Source organism: Otolemur garnettii, unplaced genomic scaffold (genome assembly GCF_000181295.1).
Source record: "Otolemur garnettii isolate 467f Iridium unplaced genomic scaffold, OtoGar3 scaffold00055, whole genome shotgun sequence".
In the NCBI taxonomy this organism is placed as follows: Eukaryota; Metazoa; Chordata; class Mammalia; order Primates; family Galagidae; genus Otolemur; species Otolemur garnettii.
The window spans coordinates 11,506,420-11,522,966 of NW_003852450.1; the positions used below are offsets into that span (position 1 = coordinate 11,506,420).

The window sequence follows — 16,547 nt, forward strand, 5'->3', positions numbered from 1 at the left end:
CCAGCTAAAAGAACAGAGTAGAATATTTACAATTTGATTGAATTATTACAGCATATAAAAACTTAAAAACACTAAACAGGAAATAACTTCTATACGTCTTTAAGTTGTGGATAAATCTCTTTTTTATATACCACTAATAATGTTTTGTTTTTAAGGTATTTTGGCCGAAATCTTTTGGGAATGTGTTTCTGTTTTTCTTTTGCAGAAAGGAGGAGGTGCACTGTTCAACACAGCAATGACCAAAGCAACTCCTGCTGTACGGACAGCATACAAATTTGTAAGTTTTCATTTGATATTTAAAAATTCTAATGTTAAAACTATATAGCATTTTACTAGATGATAGACATGTAAATTTTAAATATTTTCTTTTTTTCTTTTAAGTAAGCTTTAAAAAATGTTTAGGGTTAATAATGACCAAAGCATATTAAGTTATTAAAATTATTGCATAGAGATGATATGTCCTTTATACAAATGTAAAATGATTTTTTAATTTTATTTCAATAATAAAATTATTGCATAGAGATGATATGTCCTTTATACAAATGTAAAATGATTTTATTTTATTTCAAAGTTATCAGCAAATTTGTATAGCAAACTGAAACAGTCCATGAAGAAGAATACCATTTGAGTCTTTCTTTTTTTTGAAACAGAGTCTGACTATGTCACCCTTGGTAGAGTGCTGTGGCTGTGGCGTCACAGCTCACAGCAACCTCCAACTCTTGGACTTAAGCGATTCTCTTGCCTCAGCTTCCCAGATAGCTGGGACCATACGTGCCCACCACATCACCCGGCTATTTTTTGATTGCAATTGTCATTGTTCTTTAGCAGGCCTGGGCCAGGCTTGAACCCACCAGCCTTGGTGTATGTGGCCAGCACCATACTCACTGAGCTATGAGGGCCAAGCCAAAATTTGATTCTTTCATTCAACATTGTTTTCTTTTTGAGACAGACTCTCACTCTGTCACCCCAAGTAAAGTGCTGTGGCATTGTCATAGCTCACAGCAATGTCAAACTCTTAGGCTCAAGTGATCCTTTATCCTTAGCCTCTTGAGCAGCTGTGACTACAGGTGTGTACCACCACACCTGGCTAGTTTTTCTATTTTTAGTAGAGACTGGGATCTTGGTCTTGCTCAGGCTGGTCTCAACCTCCTGACCTCAAGGGATCCTCCCACCTCAGCCTCCCAGGGTACTAGGATTACAGGTGTAAGCCTCCATTTGCTCAGCCTCATTCAATATATTTTAAATTCTCATTGTTTACTTGAAGCTCAAGTAGAAAAAACAAAAGCAGAAATATATAGCAAGATCTTTATTCTCAAAGATGTATTGGCTCTCCATAATTAATATTCTTCATCAGCATCAGTTCTTCATGGCATATAAGTAAAATAATAACAAGAACACCAACAAGTAAATAATAAAATAAAGATGTTTTTAATGTGCCAACTAAGACTCTGGAAAATCTAGCCCCTCTAATGTCCTATTTCTTTCCTCCTTATTCCTTCAAGCCTTGCATATCTCTAAAAATTCTTAGTTACTCTGCATTTCATGAATATAAAAGGTTCACTTCTGTTCTTCTATTCTTGTTCAAGCCTTTGCTACAGCTTGGAATGTCCATTTGTTGGACTTTATGCACCTAGTAAACCTAGTTCATTTTTTAAGGTTTAGTTCAGACATTATTTCCCCTGAAAAAAAATTTTCCAACACCACACAAAAAGAGTAGGAGCCTCTGTTTCAGCACTTATTTTTCCTTTGTACTCCTTTATCTATAATATTAGACTAATAACTTCTTGAGAGAAAAACTACTGGGTTGGTATTCAATAAGGTTATTAATTCAATAGGTCATATATGTTATATTTCTAAAAATATTTAAGGCAATAGTTTTGATTTTGTAAAACTTTATCAGAAGCTTCACTAAATGCATTGATGTGATTGAATTAATAATAGTGTATTAATAACATGTTTTAATAAGAGCTTGGAAGTTATATTATTTCCTTACCTTGTAATTCCAATATGAAAGTAGCTGTACCTCTGTTTAAAAAACTCACTTCAAAGATTACGTTTTATAGTAGGGAGGCTACTCTACATAGTTGATTAAAAAATAGTACCCAAATTCCAAACTATTTGCAGCCTAACCTCACAGCAAAAGTGGGAGGTGATCATTTTGCCTAGAAACAACCCCCTCTGCCTTTTGTTCGTTTGTTCCAGAATTTGGAGATATTTTCTCAAAAATATCTCCAATAAATGCCAACTTTGAAGATATTTTCTTCACAATAATATAGCATAAACTGCCATTTGGGGAAAAAAGCAAATGTTTATTTGTTTTTTCAATAATTATTTAATTTTCATAACCCATTTAAAACTCCAGAAATGGTTTTGAGTCAGTAACCCCTCAAATTTGCCTTGAGTGAGCCCTTGAAATTTTTCCTTAGGCTTGTCACTTATTGCTCAGTGGGTAGGGTGCTAGCCACATGCACCAGGGCTGGTGGGTTGGAACCCAGCCCAGACCTGCTAAACAACAATGACAACAACAACCAAAAAATGTCTGGGCATTGTGGCAGGCGTGTGTAGTCCTAGCCTATTTGGGAAGCTGAGGCAAGAGAATCTCTTAAGCCCAAGAGTTTGAGGTTTCTGTGAGCTGTGATACCATGGCACTCTACTAAGAGTAACATAGTGAGACTTTGTCTCAAATAAAAAAAAAATTACTTGGAACACCTAAGATTTACTCTCTTGGCACATCAGTTGAAAATCATTGTTGTAGAATGCTTGTATATTGTTAGGTTTCAACTTGGTGAATTGATAAAGGTAGAGAGAACCTATACCCTATCATCCAGGTGATTTGAAAGAGGTCATGCAGAGGTCAACAAATCACTGCATGAATTATAGAACCATAGAAGAAACGGATGCTAGTTTAGCTCTGTAAACTCAGGAGCACTGGAAAAGATTGGTGTGATCAGGTAAACTACAGGATATTTTGATAAACTAGAATCTTAGTCTAAACAAGCAAAACAAAGTTGGGCATAAATCCTAGGAGATGGGAACAGAAGTATTTTTTTTCTTGGTAATTATATATTTTTCTCTAATAGAAATATAGGGATTAATAGGATCCTTTAAATAGATTCAATGACTTTATAAATAAAATAATGTGAAAATGTTGTATTAATTCTAAAGAACCATGGCATATGATTTAGTGTTATTTGGCATTTCAGATTATCTTTTATTGTGTGTGCAGTATGGTTTTGTTTTGTCTCACTTTATAACAAAGAAATTGTTTAGTTGAAGACATTTCTTGAGCAGTTTTTTATGCCAAGTAACTGTGCTGTGTACTGCAGATTTTACCTGGGAAGGAATTAAGATCCCTTCCCTCAGGAAATTTGGGAGAGGGAGGCATGCATTTACTCGTTCTAGAAGCAACTTGGGAAAGCAGGGTGGTTCAGTGTTGGAGTCTCAAGTCTCCATGACCTCTGTATCTGTGTCTGTAGAATGAGGTTTACAAGTTTTTCTTTCTGGTGAGACCTAAATTCAGTGGGTGTCTTTTTAAAACATTAGTTCCTCTTTCCCCTTTGAGAGGGGAGGAAATTAGACTTTATAAAAATAGACTTAAATAGTGCTACCCCCTCCATCATTTTCCCTATTTGTAAAATGTGATAATGATACTATTAATCTCATAGATTTGTTGCAATGATTAAATGAGATAATGGACATGTATTTAGGAAACACAAAATAAATGTGAATTCCGTTTCTCTTCTTTTTATTCTGGCCACTGTGAGTGAGAATTTCCAGAGGAACAAAGGCTGAGGCTTTTATGAAAGCCCCAGTTGTCTTTAGTTAGGTTACGCCCCGCAGGAATCACAGCAGGACCTGGATACTGGAGCCAGATTCCTGATGAACATCAGGATAGCTTTTAAATTGTTAAATGACTCCATTTTTTGCCAGAAAAACTATATATAAAATAGGCATTCCATTAAGATGGCTCTGCTAATAAAAATCTATGTCTGCCTATAAAAGCACTTTAATAAAGCTTTGTAAAGTTGCCCGAGCTTCTTAATATCCAAACCTTTGGCCAAAATAAACTTGCTGCTGGGATGTACTTTCTTCCCCTCTACAGTCTGCCACAATTTTAAATAAAGACTAGCATTAGTAATCTGGTTGATTCTCTTTGTGTTTTTTATAGATTAGAAGGTAAAAATAGGCTAGGCGTGAGCCTTCACATGATGTCTGTATGCAAATAAGAGACTAAATCTCATTCATTACAAGCTTATTTACATGTAATAAAATAGTAAGTGGTATAGTATCCCTGAACATAGTTTTGGATTATAAACTATTCTGTTTGCTAAGTAGTAGGAATTGTTAGCAGTGTTTGTTAAATATGATCCTATATGCTTATTCTTCAAATGGTAATAAAATCATGCTGAGCCAGACACAATTATCATTTTCTAGGCAAAAAGTCATGCAAAGCTGGGACTAAAGGAAGTGCGGAGTAAGTTAAAACACAAGGTGTGTTATATTCTTTTTTTTTTTTAATTCTATCTTGATTCTTGTATTAGTTTGAAGTTTATACTTTACAAATCACATGAGATTTATGTTTTTAATGACTTTTGAAATATGCTTAGCCCTTTGTTTCAGAATGTATATTTTATAACAAGCCCTCTGGCAGCTATCCGCCATTCTATATGCATGCACTGAATAATCTCCTTATTGTTTGCATATTTTATCACAGAACTATGGAGATCTTCAAAGATGCTTTAACAGGATGTATGTTTTCATAAAGTTGATTGCCTTGATATTGCAATTGCAGTTCTTGCTAAAAGCTGAGAATTTTTTTAAAAAATATCTTCAGTGAAGAATTAAGCCAGGAATGCCATCATTTGGTTTTATAGGCTCTTTCCAATAGTAGGTTATTTAAATTGAATAATGTTCCTAATTTATAAAAGATTATGCATGAGTATTTATATTGAAAACTATGAATAATGCAAGTATATGAATATGTGTATATATGTGTATATGATTTGATTACACATTAACTCTTTTATTATTTGTTATGCTTTCAATTTTTACCTTTGGAGAAAACATACTCCTTAAAATTTACAGTGCAGTGATGGAGAACAAATTATCTTCACATAAATTTTATTCAAGTAGAGATTATTTTGGAAATTATTAGTTCATATTATAGAAAAATGCATTTTTTTCTTAATAGATTCTTTAAACTTATAGCTGAAATATTATTTTGTTATTTGCATGTATATCAGATATTTTGTTTATTAATCTAATAATTTTCATAATAAAAGGAGTACTTTATAATAATTGTGTATTTTTTTCTACGTAGGAAAATGAGGAAGATTATGGGACCTGTTCTGGGTCTGTACAGTATACACCAGTTTACATGTTACATAACGAAAAGGAAGCAAAGGAAAAGTTTGTCCAGGTAAGGTTATTTGCCTTTTGAGTCTCCATGTTCTAAAATTATGTAATTCCAGTGAATTCTTTAGGAACAATTTTGGAACCATTAATATTTTATCTTATGATAATAAAACATGCAGTATTGATCAAAGAGAGGAGTAGATGGAATCTGGGCAGGCTACAAGAAGACTGAGAATCAGTGTGACAGATAATCAGCCCTACCTACACGAACACGTGTCTTCTTAGCGCTTGTAGTCTAGCTAAGAAGAGAGAGAGAGTGTGTTAAACATGTGATTGTTATAAAATTCAAATAGTTTTATTTTATTTAGAAAAATAAAATATAAAATGAAACCCATTCATAAGTATTTGGCCATTAAAATAGTCTATAGAAATTAGAATGAATTACTATATGTCTATATTGTTTTAAAGTTAGATATTTTATTTGCTATAAATATTTAAGGCTTCTGTTTATATGCATATACTACTTAAAATCTTATCCCAGGTGAAAAAGTGTTCAGAATTATAACTATGTGTGTCCCTGATTTTGTATCATAGGTGTGTTTTAACCAAGCAAAAGCGGTAAATTTTTTAGCGGCTTTAGAAAACAAGCTTCAGAAAATAATTTTTGAATGGATTATAGTTGCAAAGTTATGGAACTAGAAGCAATAGCAAGCTTCTTCCAAAGTTTATAGGTAAAAAAGTCAGTGGCTAGAGTGGCCACACCACTTGCCTCAAGTCTCATGGCTGGCCCAGTTAGTGGCAGAGCAGGGCAGACACCATCTCCGGTGCTTAGTTAACGTTTGTGCGCAGCTAAGCACTGCAGAAATGTTGAGGGTCATAAAGTGCTTCCGTATGTCTCAGTCTCAGTCCATTTGTGCTGCTGTAACAAAATACCTGAGACTGGGTAATTTATAAAAAACAGGAATTTCGTGATATGGGCTAATCTTACTGGGGTTAGGTGGTACCTCAAGGTAGTTTTGATTTGCATTTCTCTGATGATTAAGGATGGAGAGCATTTTTTCATATATCTGTAGGCCATGCGCCTATGGAATTAGAAAATGTTCTTCTTAGCAAAGTATCTCAAGAATGGAAGAAAAAGTATCCAATGTACACAGCCCTATTTTGAAATTAATTCATAGCTTTTATAGGAATGTCATAACCTAATTATAGCCTTAGAATGTGGGAGAGGGGAGGTGAGGGAGGTGGATGGGGGAGGGAGGGTGATTGGTGGGGTCACCTCTATGGTTTATCTTACAAGGGTACAAGTGAATCTTTCTAAAAGCAGTGTATGAATATCTTAACTCAGTAACTAAGAAAATGACATGAAGGTTATGTTAACCAGTTTGATGAGAATATTTCAAAACGTATATGAAAACACCACATTGTACCCCATGATTACATTAATGTACACAGTTATGCTATAAGAAATAAAAAAAAAAAGAACAGGAATTTCTTTCTAACAGTTCTGGAGGATGGGAAGTCCAAGATAAAGCTGCTGGCATCTGGTGAGGTCCTTCTTACAGTGTCATTTGGTGGTGGAAGGCAGAAGACAGGAGGAGGCCCAAATGTGCCTTTTCACAAGGGCACCAATCCCCACCCGTGATGGTGGGGCCCTCCAGGCCTAATCATCTCTTATAGGTCCCACTTCTTAATATGTTTCAATGGCAATTAAATTTCAATATGAGATTTTGAGAGGACAGGCATTCAAACTGTAACTGTCTTTAAGAATGGGACTACAACCATAGGCCTCTGTGAAAAAAAAACCAAATAAACAAAAATTCATTTAACCATTTAACACCTACTCTGTGACAGGCACATTTTTAGGTGCTAGGTATATATATAAGGAAAAACACAAAAATTCTCTGCCACCTTGGGACTCTTTGTAATCTTTTCCATTTTATTAAGCTGAAATTTTCCAATGTTAAAATGCCTTAAATGTAGCATATTAAGAGAGAATGATGATTGTATGACCTAAAATAAGTCCTTCAGTAGAGTAATTGTTCCACGTATGGAAACTTTTTCTGGCTACTATTGTTTTTTTGTTTTTTTGTTTTTTTTTTAAATTAAATCATCACTGTGTACATTAATACAGTCATGGGGTACAATGTGCTGGTTTTATATACAATTTGAAATATTTTCACCAAACTGGTTAACATAGCCTTCATGGCATTTTCTAAGTTATTGTGTTAAGACATTTATATTCTACATTTAGTAAGTTTCACATGTACCCTTCTAAGATGCACTGTAGGTGTGGTCCCACCAATTACCCTCCCTCTACCCAGCCTCGCTCCTCCCCTCCCCTCCTTTCCCCCATATTCTTGGGCTATAATTGGGTTAAGCTATAAACTAGTTTCATAGTAGGACTGAGTACATTGGATACTTTTTCTTCCATTCTTGAGATACTTTGCTAAGAAGAATATGTTCTAGCTCCATCCATGTAAACATGAAGGAGGTAAAGTCTCCATCTTTCTTTAAGGCTGGATAATATTCCATGGTGTACATATGCCACAATTTATTGATCCATTAGTGGGTCAGTGGAGCACTTGGGCTTCTTCCATGACTTAGCAATTATGAAGTGGGCTGCAATAAATATTAACTGAGTAACATTTATTAACTTTTACTGATGATGGACTTGCTATCAATTTTCTGGTTTTTCTCTTATCACTAGTATGTTCAATTCCTGTCTATTTTCAAGCTTTAACATCTTAAAACTTTCATAAAATGTTTCCTGACCTCATATTGGTGCCAATAGGTTATGTTTACCATGATGACTAGATTTTTGTATGAAAAAAATATGACATCCTTGTTACTTAGAGGATGCTTACTAGGAAAACAAAAACATTTAAATTGGAGAAATGCCTTTTCTCAATGTCAGTTTTAAGTTAAAAGAACTATTATCATTTTTTGATATTTTAATTTTATTCATCTTAAATTATAAATTGATAAATTATAAATACATAACATAAATAAGTTTATGAGGTACAACTTGATATTATGATTATGAGTACTGTGTGGAACAGTTAAATCAAGTTAGTTAACATATCCATCCCCTAAAATACTTAGCATTTTATTGTGGTGAAGAAATTTGAAATTTATTCTCTTAGCAGTTGTGAAATGTAAAACAGTGTGTGAATATAGTTAGTAACATAGTGTTTTATATTTCACAACGTTACTAACTATATTCACACACTGGCGCTAGAACTCAAAAGTATTCTAATTCTTAGATCTTCTCTTCCTTTAACACGGCATAGCATTTTCATGATGTAATTGTGAAATGTATTGTTGCAGATTACTGTTTTTGCTTGATTTCTGTTAATTCCAACAGACACAATTTCTTTTTTAAATTTTGTATACTTAAGTTATATCAACATGATGTTTTGATAAACACAGTAAAATGATTATTACACTGAAGCAAACTGACATATTCATCACCTCACAGTTGCCTTTTTTGTGCTTATGGTTAAAGCATCATTTTCACCTACTCTCTAAGCAAATTTCTAATATACAGTACTAGGTAATGTATTATCATCCTCACATGGAAATCTACTCTCCTAGCAAATTTCTGTTATACAATACAGTATCATTAATTATTGTCTTCACACAGGACATTCTGATAGAGAAAACTGTATTAGGTTACGGAAAACCTTACAGGATGATAGGTTGCATTCATTGTGTACTGGCACTGAATCTTCAGGGATGTTATGTGTTGTAACACCATTAATCCCGTTAGCGGCATTTATTAGCATTTTAGGGTTTTCAGGTGGACGTGACAGAGATTGATTCTCCAACAAGAATTAAGAGAGGCAAGGCTTATTCTGTTAAGAATTCTAACATGGGCTCAGCGCCTGTGGCTCAAGCAGCTAAGGCGCCAGCCACATACACCTAAGGTGGCGGGTTCGAATCCCCAGCCCGGGCCCGCCAAACAACAATGATGGCTGCAACCAAAAAATGGCCAGGCATTGTGGCGGGTGCCTGTGGTCCCAGCTACTTGGGAGGCGGAGGCAGAAGACTCGCTTGAGCCCAGGAGTTGGAGGTTGTTGTGAGCGTGATGCCGTGGCACTCTACCCAGGGGGATATCTTGAGGCTCCGTCTCAAAAAAAAAAAAAAAAAAATTCTAACATGATTTTCCTAATTGTTATGTAGAGATTTGTTAAGCTGATATATATAGAATCATGATGCAAATATTGATAATGGTGCCTAAATAATGATCTTGATTTTTGCTTTTCAAGTGAAAAGTATCTGAGTTTCTGGAAAAGTGCCTGCCCGGTATATGTGTTTCTTTCTATGTATGTGTCCATTATGGAAATAGGTGTATATATCTATGTATTGTATGTATTTTAAACTTTTTTTGTTTTTTGAGACAGAGTCTCAAACTGTCACCCTTGGTAGAACGCTGTGGCTGTGACATCACAGCTCACAGCAACCTCCAACTCTTAGGCTTTAGCAATTCTCTTGCCTCAGCCTCCCGAATAGCTGAGACTACAGGTGCCCACCACAACGCCCGGCTATTTTTTGGTTGCAGTTGCCACTGCTGTTTTAGCTGGCCAGGGTCGGCTTTGAATCCTCCACCCTCGGTATATGGGGCCAGCACCCTACCCACTGAGCCATGGGCTCTGCCCTGTATTTTAAACTTTTTAAGAGTTTACATGCCAGTCATTTGTGATCTAATAATATTTATTATAATTTAATGTTTTTGCAGTTTGATGGTTTGGTTTTGGATGTACCCTGTGTGTGTGTGTAAAACAGCTAAATTTTTTGGCTTCTCCCGCAGTTTTTTCCTGCTACCTTTCATCTTTAGTATTCTTTCCCAAAGGCTCCTAGAATCCCTGCTTTCATGCAATACTAATGTGAATTCTTTGAGATGATAGTTAATATTCATCTGAAACAATAGCCAGTCTGTGCCAACAGCTTATTTATAAAATCAGAGCATGGTATGTTTAAATTGAAATCGTAATCTAGGCTTGGCACCCATAGCACAATAGTTACAGTGCCAGCCACATTACACCAAAATTGGCGGATTCAAACCTGGCCTGGACCAGCTAGCCAACAATGACAACTGCAACAAAAAATACCTTGGCATTGTGCTGGGTGCCTGTTGTCCCAGCTACTTGGAAGGCTGAGGCAAGAGAGTTGCTTGAGCCCAAGAGTTTGAGGTTGCTGTGAGTTGTGATGCCACAGCACTCTACTGAGGGTGACATAGTGAGACTCTGTCTCAAAAATAAAAAAACAGGAAGAAATTGTCATCTAATCCTTGATATTAATTATTTAATTGTATAATGTTAATAAACTCATTTAAATGAAATAAATTTCATGCCATTCTGAGTATTGTTATAATTGTTCTACTTTATTATTAGTTATTGCATCTTTTACTGTGTCTAACTTACAAATTAAACTTTATCATAGCTATGTATGTATAGGTTAAAACATAGTATAGACTATATGTGGTGTTTTAGTCATCCACTGAGGGTCTTATAGAGGATAAATCATAGTGTATATAGGGTTTGGTATTATCTGTGTTTTAGGCACCCACTTGAGGTCTTAGAATGTATTCCTCACACTATTGTAATGCTATTTGCTAAAAAGTTATCTTTGGAAAAAAAAAAAACTGCCACCAACAACAAAAAGTCAATATATGTGTATATATATATAATTTTTTTTTAAAGAAAATTACCTTTTTATTTGCAAGAATAGTGCTAAAGAACACCCACAGGTCCTTTCCCCTCCTCCCCCCTCCTCCCTTCTCTTTCTCAGTTATGTCTGTGCACACTCTCTACCCACCCTCTGGGGTCTGAGAGTTGCCTACACAAAGGTGCTTCCTGTTTTCCCTGGGTTTCCTAGTTCTGTTTTTTGTTTGTTTGTTTATTTTTTACTGTTAGGGATTCATTGAGGATACAAAAAACCAGGCTATACTGATTGCATTTGTTAGATAAAATCCCTCTTACAATTGTGTCTTACCCCCAAAAAGCCAGCCTATATTTTTAACTATCTGGTAGCTGGACCTTTTACCCAAAGTCTGAAACTTGGTAAGTTTAAGGTCAGCCTAACTTATTGGGTTGCTGTTACCTTAATTAATTCTCACGTGAGAATTGAGCCACTTACACAAATATAAAAGAGTACTAATGGAAATATACTTAAGATATACTACTGCTTGCACATTGGGGAAGGAAATAAAAAAGATCAGCCATAATCCGTTGTCTTTTTTTATAGTCTAATATTGCTGAATCTTCCTTGGTTCACTTTTGGAGATAATCTAGTCCCTTTGACTGATACATGATCCAGTATGTTATAAAAGAGATAGAAAGCTGATGAAAGAGCCATGAACATATATTGTCTTATGATGATAACCAAACCCATGAGTTCTCTTACCCCTAATTATCCAAGTATGATAATATTAGTGTATGAGGATATGCATATTAATATTTTCAACTAAATATGTTAAGTATTTCTAGGAATAGTTAGATGTGGTTAAAGGTAGAATCTGTATATCAGTAAAGTATGTCAGAAACGCTAATGTTTATTTATTCACTTACATTCCATCGATTTCCAAAAATAATTTGGCATCTTACAAAAAGTCATAGAATAAAACATTAAACTTTGTTTAAATTAGATAATATTTAAGGCGAGAGACAGTAAGTGGAGTAAAAAGCTGAAAGCCCATCCCTTTGCTTAACAGCCACACTGAAGAGTAGAGCCCGGCAGCAGGGTTCACACTGCACAAAGGTTGGGTTCTGTTTAAGTTGCTCAGGACTCAGGACTTACACATCATTCCAGGAAACAGGGTGATGTTGCAGACCCACAGACGATTTCAGTGTCCTAGGAGCTCATCTTCTGGTGGAGATACATAATAGAGGCAGGAGAAATTGGGAGGCAGAAATTTGGTTTTCTTCATTTTGTCTCTTCTGTGCAGGTTCTGTTATTTCAAATGCTTGATCTCATTCATACCTCTGGAAGACAGCTTAGTTAGCCATTGAAGCTCATTAAAAAAACAACAAGGCTTCTAGTGAAAATGAAATATACTATTCTCTTCCTACTTTAAGGCTTGCTGAGCTGCAAGATTAGCATCACTGTCTCTTGTTAGAACTGAACATTATTATCCTCAAAAGGACCATGCACTGGGTATCATCTTATGTTTGGTTTTTTCAGTAACCAAATTCTCTTAAAAGATTTGCCATGAATTTAAATACCTACGAGCAAGATGCTGCATAAACCTTCAGGTTTTTTAATCAAGATAATGTTTGTCTTCTAACTACCATTATACTTTCTAAACCTTAATTTTTATAGGGTTGAAATCGTATAAAACCCTCAGCAAAACTGGGGAAGAGAGATAGTTTCTTGATAACAGCAAGCCTGTCTGTATGTTTGCTTGATTCTTATAAAACGTTTAATAATCCAGAGTGGAAACAGTTGTTCCCATCTTTCAGACTTAGAAACAGGGGAACAAAGAATTTTTTAAAATGTGCCCCAAATCCTACGAGTAATAAATAGCATAGTAGAAATTTAAAAGCAGGCAGATTGATTCTAGAACTTAAGTACCTAACCAATGCCATGCCATTGTGTTGGGTGGAGTAATTGCACAGGAGGGTATGGAGTTTACAGCCAAACAAAACTCAGCATTGAGCAAAACAAAACATGGCTAAGTAAGCCTTAGTTTCTATATTTGTATAATGGTATAGCAATATGTGTCATCTTTTTGGAATGCAGTGGGCATTATAGGTAATATATGCAAATATCTGCTACATAAGAGGTACTCAATAATTGGTAGCTATTCATTTATACATACAGTATGCATAGATCTTGAGTTCCAGGTCTTTGACAGTGACTTTATCCTCTCTTGGTACTTCCCAGAGTCATTACTGATTCTCTAGTTACTAAAGTTGTGAGATGAGACCTCTAAAACTATCTATCTTTATTCTAGTAGAGATAATTACAGAACCCAGTATAGTATTTGAAAAGAAATACAGCTTATTGTACCAAGAAATCCCTTCTTTATAAGTTTATAAAACCTTGAGAATGTAATTTTATTGGCAGTAAAAGTAAAGGATGTGATCTTGACTCATCCCATTTCTAGTTTATTCGATTATCCAGTTTAGAAGTGAATTTCAGTTATATAAAACCTTTCTATTTTCAGTTTCCAGTTAGATTTGTCCATGAAAGACTTTATTTTCATTTACTTTCAAAAGGTAAAACAATAAAAGCTGATCATAATTTGATCCTAAGAATGTATTTTAAAATAAAAACATAACATTTTGTAATCTGGGTTCTATAGAAAAGAATAGAGTTCTAAATATATCTTGTTTTAAGCCTGTGCGCTTATTTCTGGAAAAGATTACGAATCTATAGTCTACCTCCAACAAATAGTAATTTTAGCGTGCTGGTCTGCTAATTAGTATGGTCATTTCCCATTTTGTTGATGAGGCTTAAATAAACGTCAAGGGTACAGCCATGAAGATCTCCCAATTAGGCATCACATTTGTAAAACGCAGCCCTTTTCCCTTTTGTGTGAAGATGACAGTTCCAACAGCAGCCCCAGCCTAACAGGACTCCAGGGAAAGGATCCTTCTCTGGTTTTATTGAAAACAGGGCCAGTTGGGTCCCGTGAGAATACTGCCACTGGTCATGGTGCAGAACACTTTTAATCCTGACTATGCACTTACCTTCTTTCATGGTTTTTATTTTAGAATATAATACTGAAGAGTAAGTGGACAATATTTAAATCATTAAGTCTACCATCTGAAAATATGTTTAAAAATATTTACTTATAAACATTTATTATAATTTTCTAGAAATTTCTTTGAATAATATGAAAAATTCATGGATATATGTCTAAGATACTGCTCCATTTTAAAAAATATTATTAGCCCTTGTTGGCTCAGTGTAGTAATGTGTATGATTCTGTGTGTCTGCATGAGATACACCGGCACTCCAGCTATTCTGGTGAACAAGCAGGAGAGCTTAGCTGTGTTACAAGTCGACATTAACAGATGGATGGCCCTAAGCAAAGCAGAATCACAGCAACAAAACCTAGTGAAAGTGGAGGATTGAAGCTTTTTGTTGTTAAGCCCTATTAAAACCTTGGCATACACATTACTTTTAACTATTGCATGTCTGGGACAAATAGCAGTCCACTCAGATTTTCAACCTATCCAATTAATTACTTAAAAGCAGTATGATAAAATATGAATGGAAAGTAATCTGTCATTTCTAATGTGATATAAATGTAGTATGCCTATTGGTAAATATACTTGGACTGCAGTCAAAACTTTTATCCAGATAGAGTGTTTACTATAGACATATGTTTAATAGACATAATTTCTATTAATAAGACCAGGCACTATTAAACTGAGAGACATTTATTTTCATTTCTAATATAGTCACATGCAGACTAGTACCTTGAGATGTAGTTATCTTTTGACTGCACAAATAAAGGCTTTAACCATCAAGTATGATTCATGTGATTTTCCATTTGTATCTATTATGCAAGGTAATATGCACACTTAAAAAATGAAGCTGCTATCTTTTGAATCTTTTTCTATTTGATAGTTTATAAATCATTCTCATGGATTTGTGGAATATAGCACAACAGCTATGAGTTCATTATATAATTGATGAGTAATATACTTTCATCTTTAAAAATATGCTCAGAAGTTATATATGCTTTGCTGCATGCAGAGACTTGTAAGGAAGGCATTTCAAAGCCTTGTTTTGGTTGAATAGGGACTTAAGAGAAATCCCAGGGTGTTGGCATCTTTGAAAAAATACTAGAAATCAGATAGTTTATGGTTTACAAATAATAAATCTCACATTCATGCTGCAGATGAAATTAAGTTTCTGTGAAACTTACAAGTTAACTTAGATTCTCTTATAGTACTTAGTTCCTAGACTTAATAAAACATGGGATAGTTACACCTACTAAGTAGGATGTGGTTTATAGTATTGTATTATGACATACTTTCCTTCATAGGAATTCATTGAACTCTGGGAATAAAGTGAATGTAATTAAAGATAGTGTTTCTTGATCAGGTGACACAGTAGATTTCAGAAAATGGTGTATGGTGTTGGGATTTTTGGAAAAATACAATCCATTGAGTAGTTTCCTTTATTTCTCTGGAAAGAAATGGCATAGTTATTGTTTACAGAGGGAAGTAACTACTCACTTTTGATCAAGAAAAAAGCGTGACTCAAAGGATGAGAAAAATATATGTGATGGGGGTAATTAAAAAAATACTTTATTTTGTAAATTAAATTTATAATTAAATTTTATAAAATAATACAAATAAATTTACCAAATTGTGATAAAACAATATTAGATGCATGTTTTTATTTGTTTAATTTGGCTCAATATTTAAAGCACTATTATTTTCAAGCCTAAATGTTAGATTTAAAGTGGCAAAGTAACCTATTAGAAGGTTTCAGATGATAAAATCCTTTCAAAATGGCTCAGCACCTGTGGCTCAAGTGGCTAAGGCGCCAGCCACATACACCTAAGGTGGCAGGTTCGAATCCAGCCCAGACCCACCAAACAACAATGACGGCTGCAACCAAAAATAGCCAGGCGTTGTAGCGGGCGCCTATTGTCCCAGCTACTTGGGAGGCTGAAGCAGGAGACTCGCTTGAGCCCAGGAGTTGGAGGTTGCTGTGAGCTGTGAAGTCACGGCACTCTACCCAGGGGGATAGCTTGAGGCTCTGTCTCAAAAAAAAAAATCCTTTCAAAATAAGTTAAAATGAATATGCTATTTTAACAGATGCTATAAAAATATCACCTAAATGAAAACACATTTAGCAATCTCTATCCCAGCAGTTCTCAACCTGTGGGTCATGACCCATAGGAACTGTATGAAAGGCTCATGGCATTAGGAAGGTTGAGAACCACTGCTCTATCCCAATAGTAAGCCTAATTAATGTTCATGTCAATAATTTATAAAATTGATCTTTTGGGTACACATTGAAAAATATATATACCATATTGTTAATTTTAAAGAAAGTTATTTTCTCTTTTGTTTCTCTATTAAAATAATGTTAATTTCCAACATGTCAAATTTAATTATAGTGAAGAGGTTTTTTTAAAAAAAAAAAAAATCAGTTGTGGATTACAAGAGTGCCCTCTAGTGGAAGTTATATAGTACTTTCCTTAAAAGAAGATGCTCCCAAACAAA

The 16,547-nt window shown here is 34.7% G+C and overlaps 1 protein-coding gene across 1 annotated transcript in view; it reads left to right on the forward strand.

The window, feature by feature from the left end:
• The window catches only part of DENND1B (DENN domain containing 1B), a 249,432-nt gene that overhangs the window by 220,000 nt on the left and 12,885 nt on the right, over positions 1-16,547 (forward strand). The window contains exons 18-20 of the mRNA XM_023514559.1: positions 206-277; positions 4,435-4,491; positions 5,321-5,419. Of these exons, the coding sequence (XP_023370327.1) occupies positions 206-277; positions 4,435-4,491; positions 5,321-5,419 (228 nt within the window). The remainder of the gene's footprint in view (positions 1-205; positions 278-4,434; positions 4,492-5,320; positions 5,420-16,547) is intronic.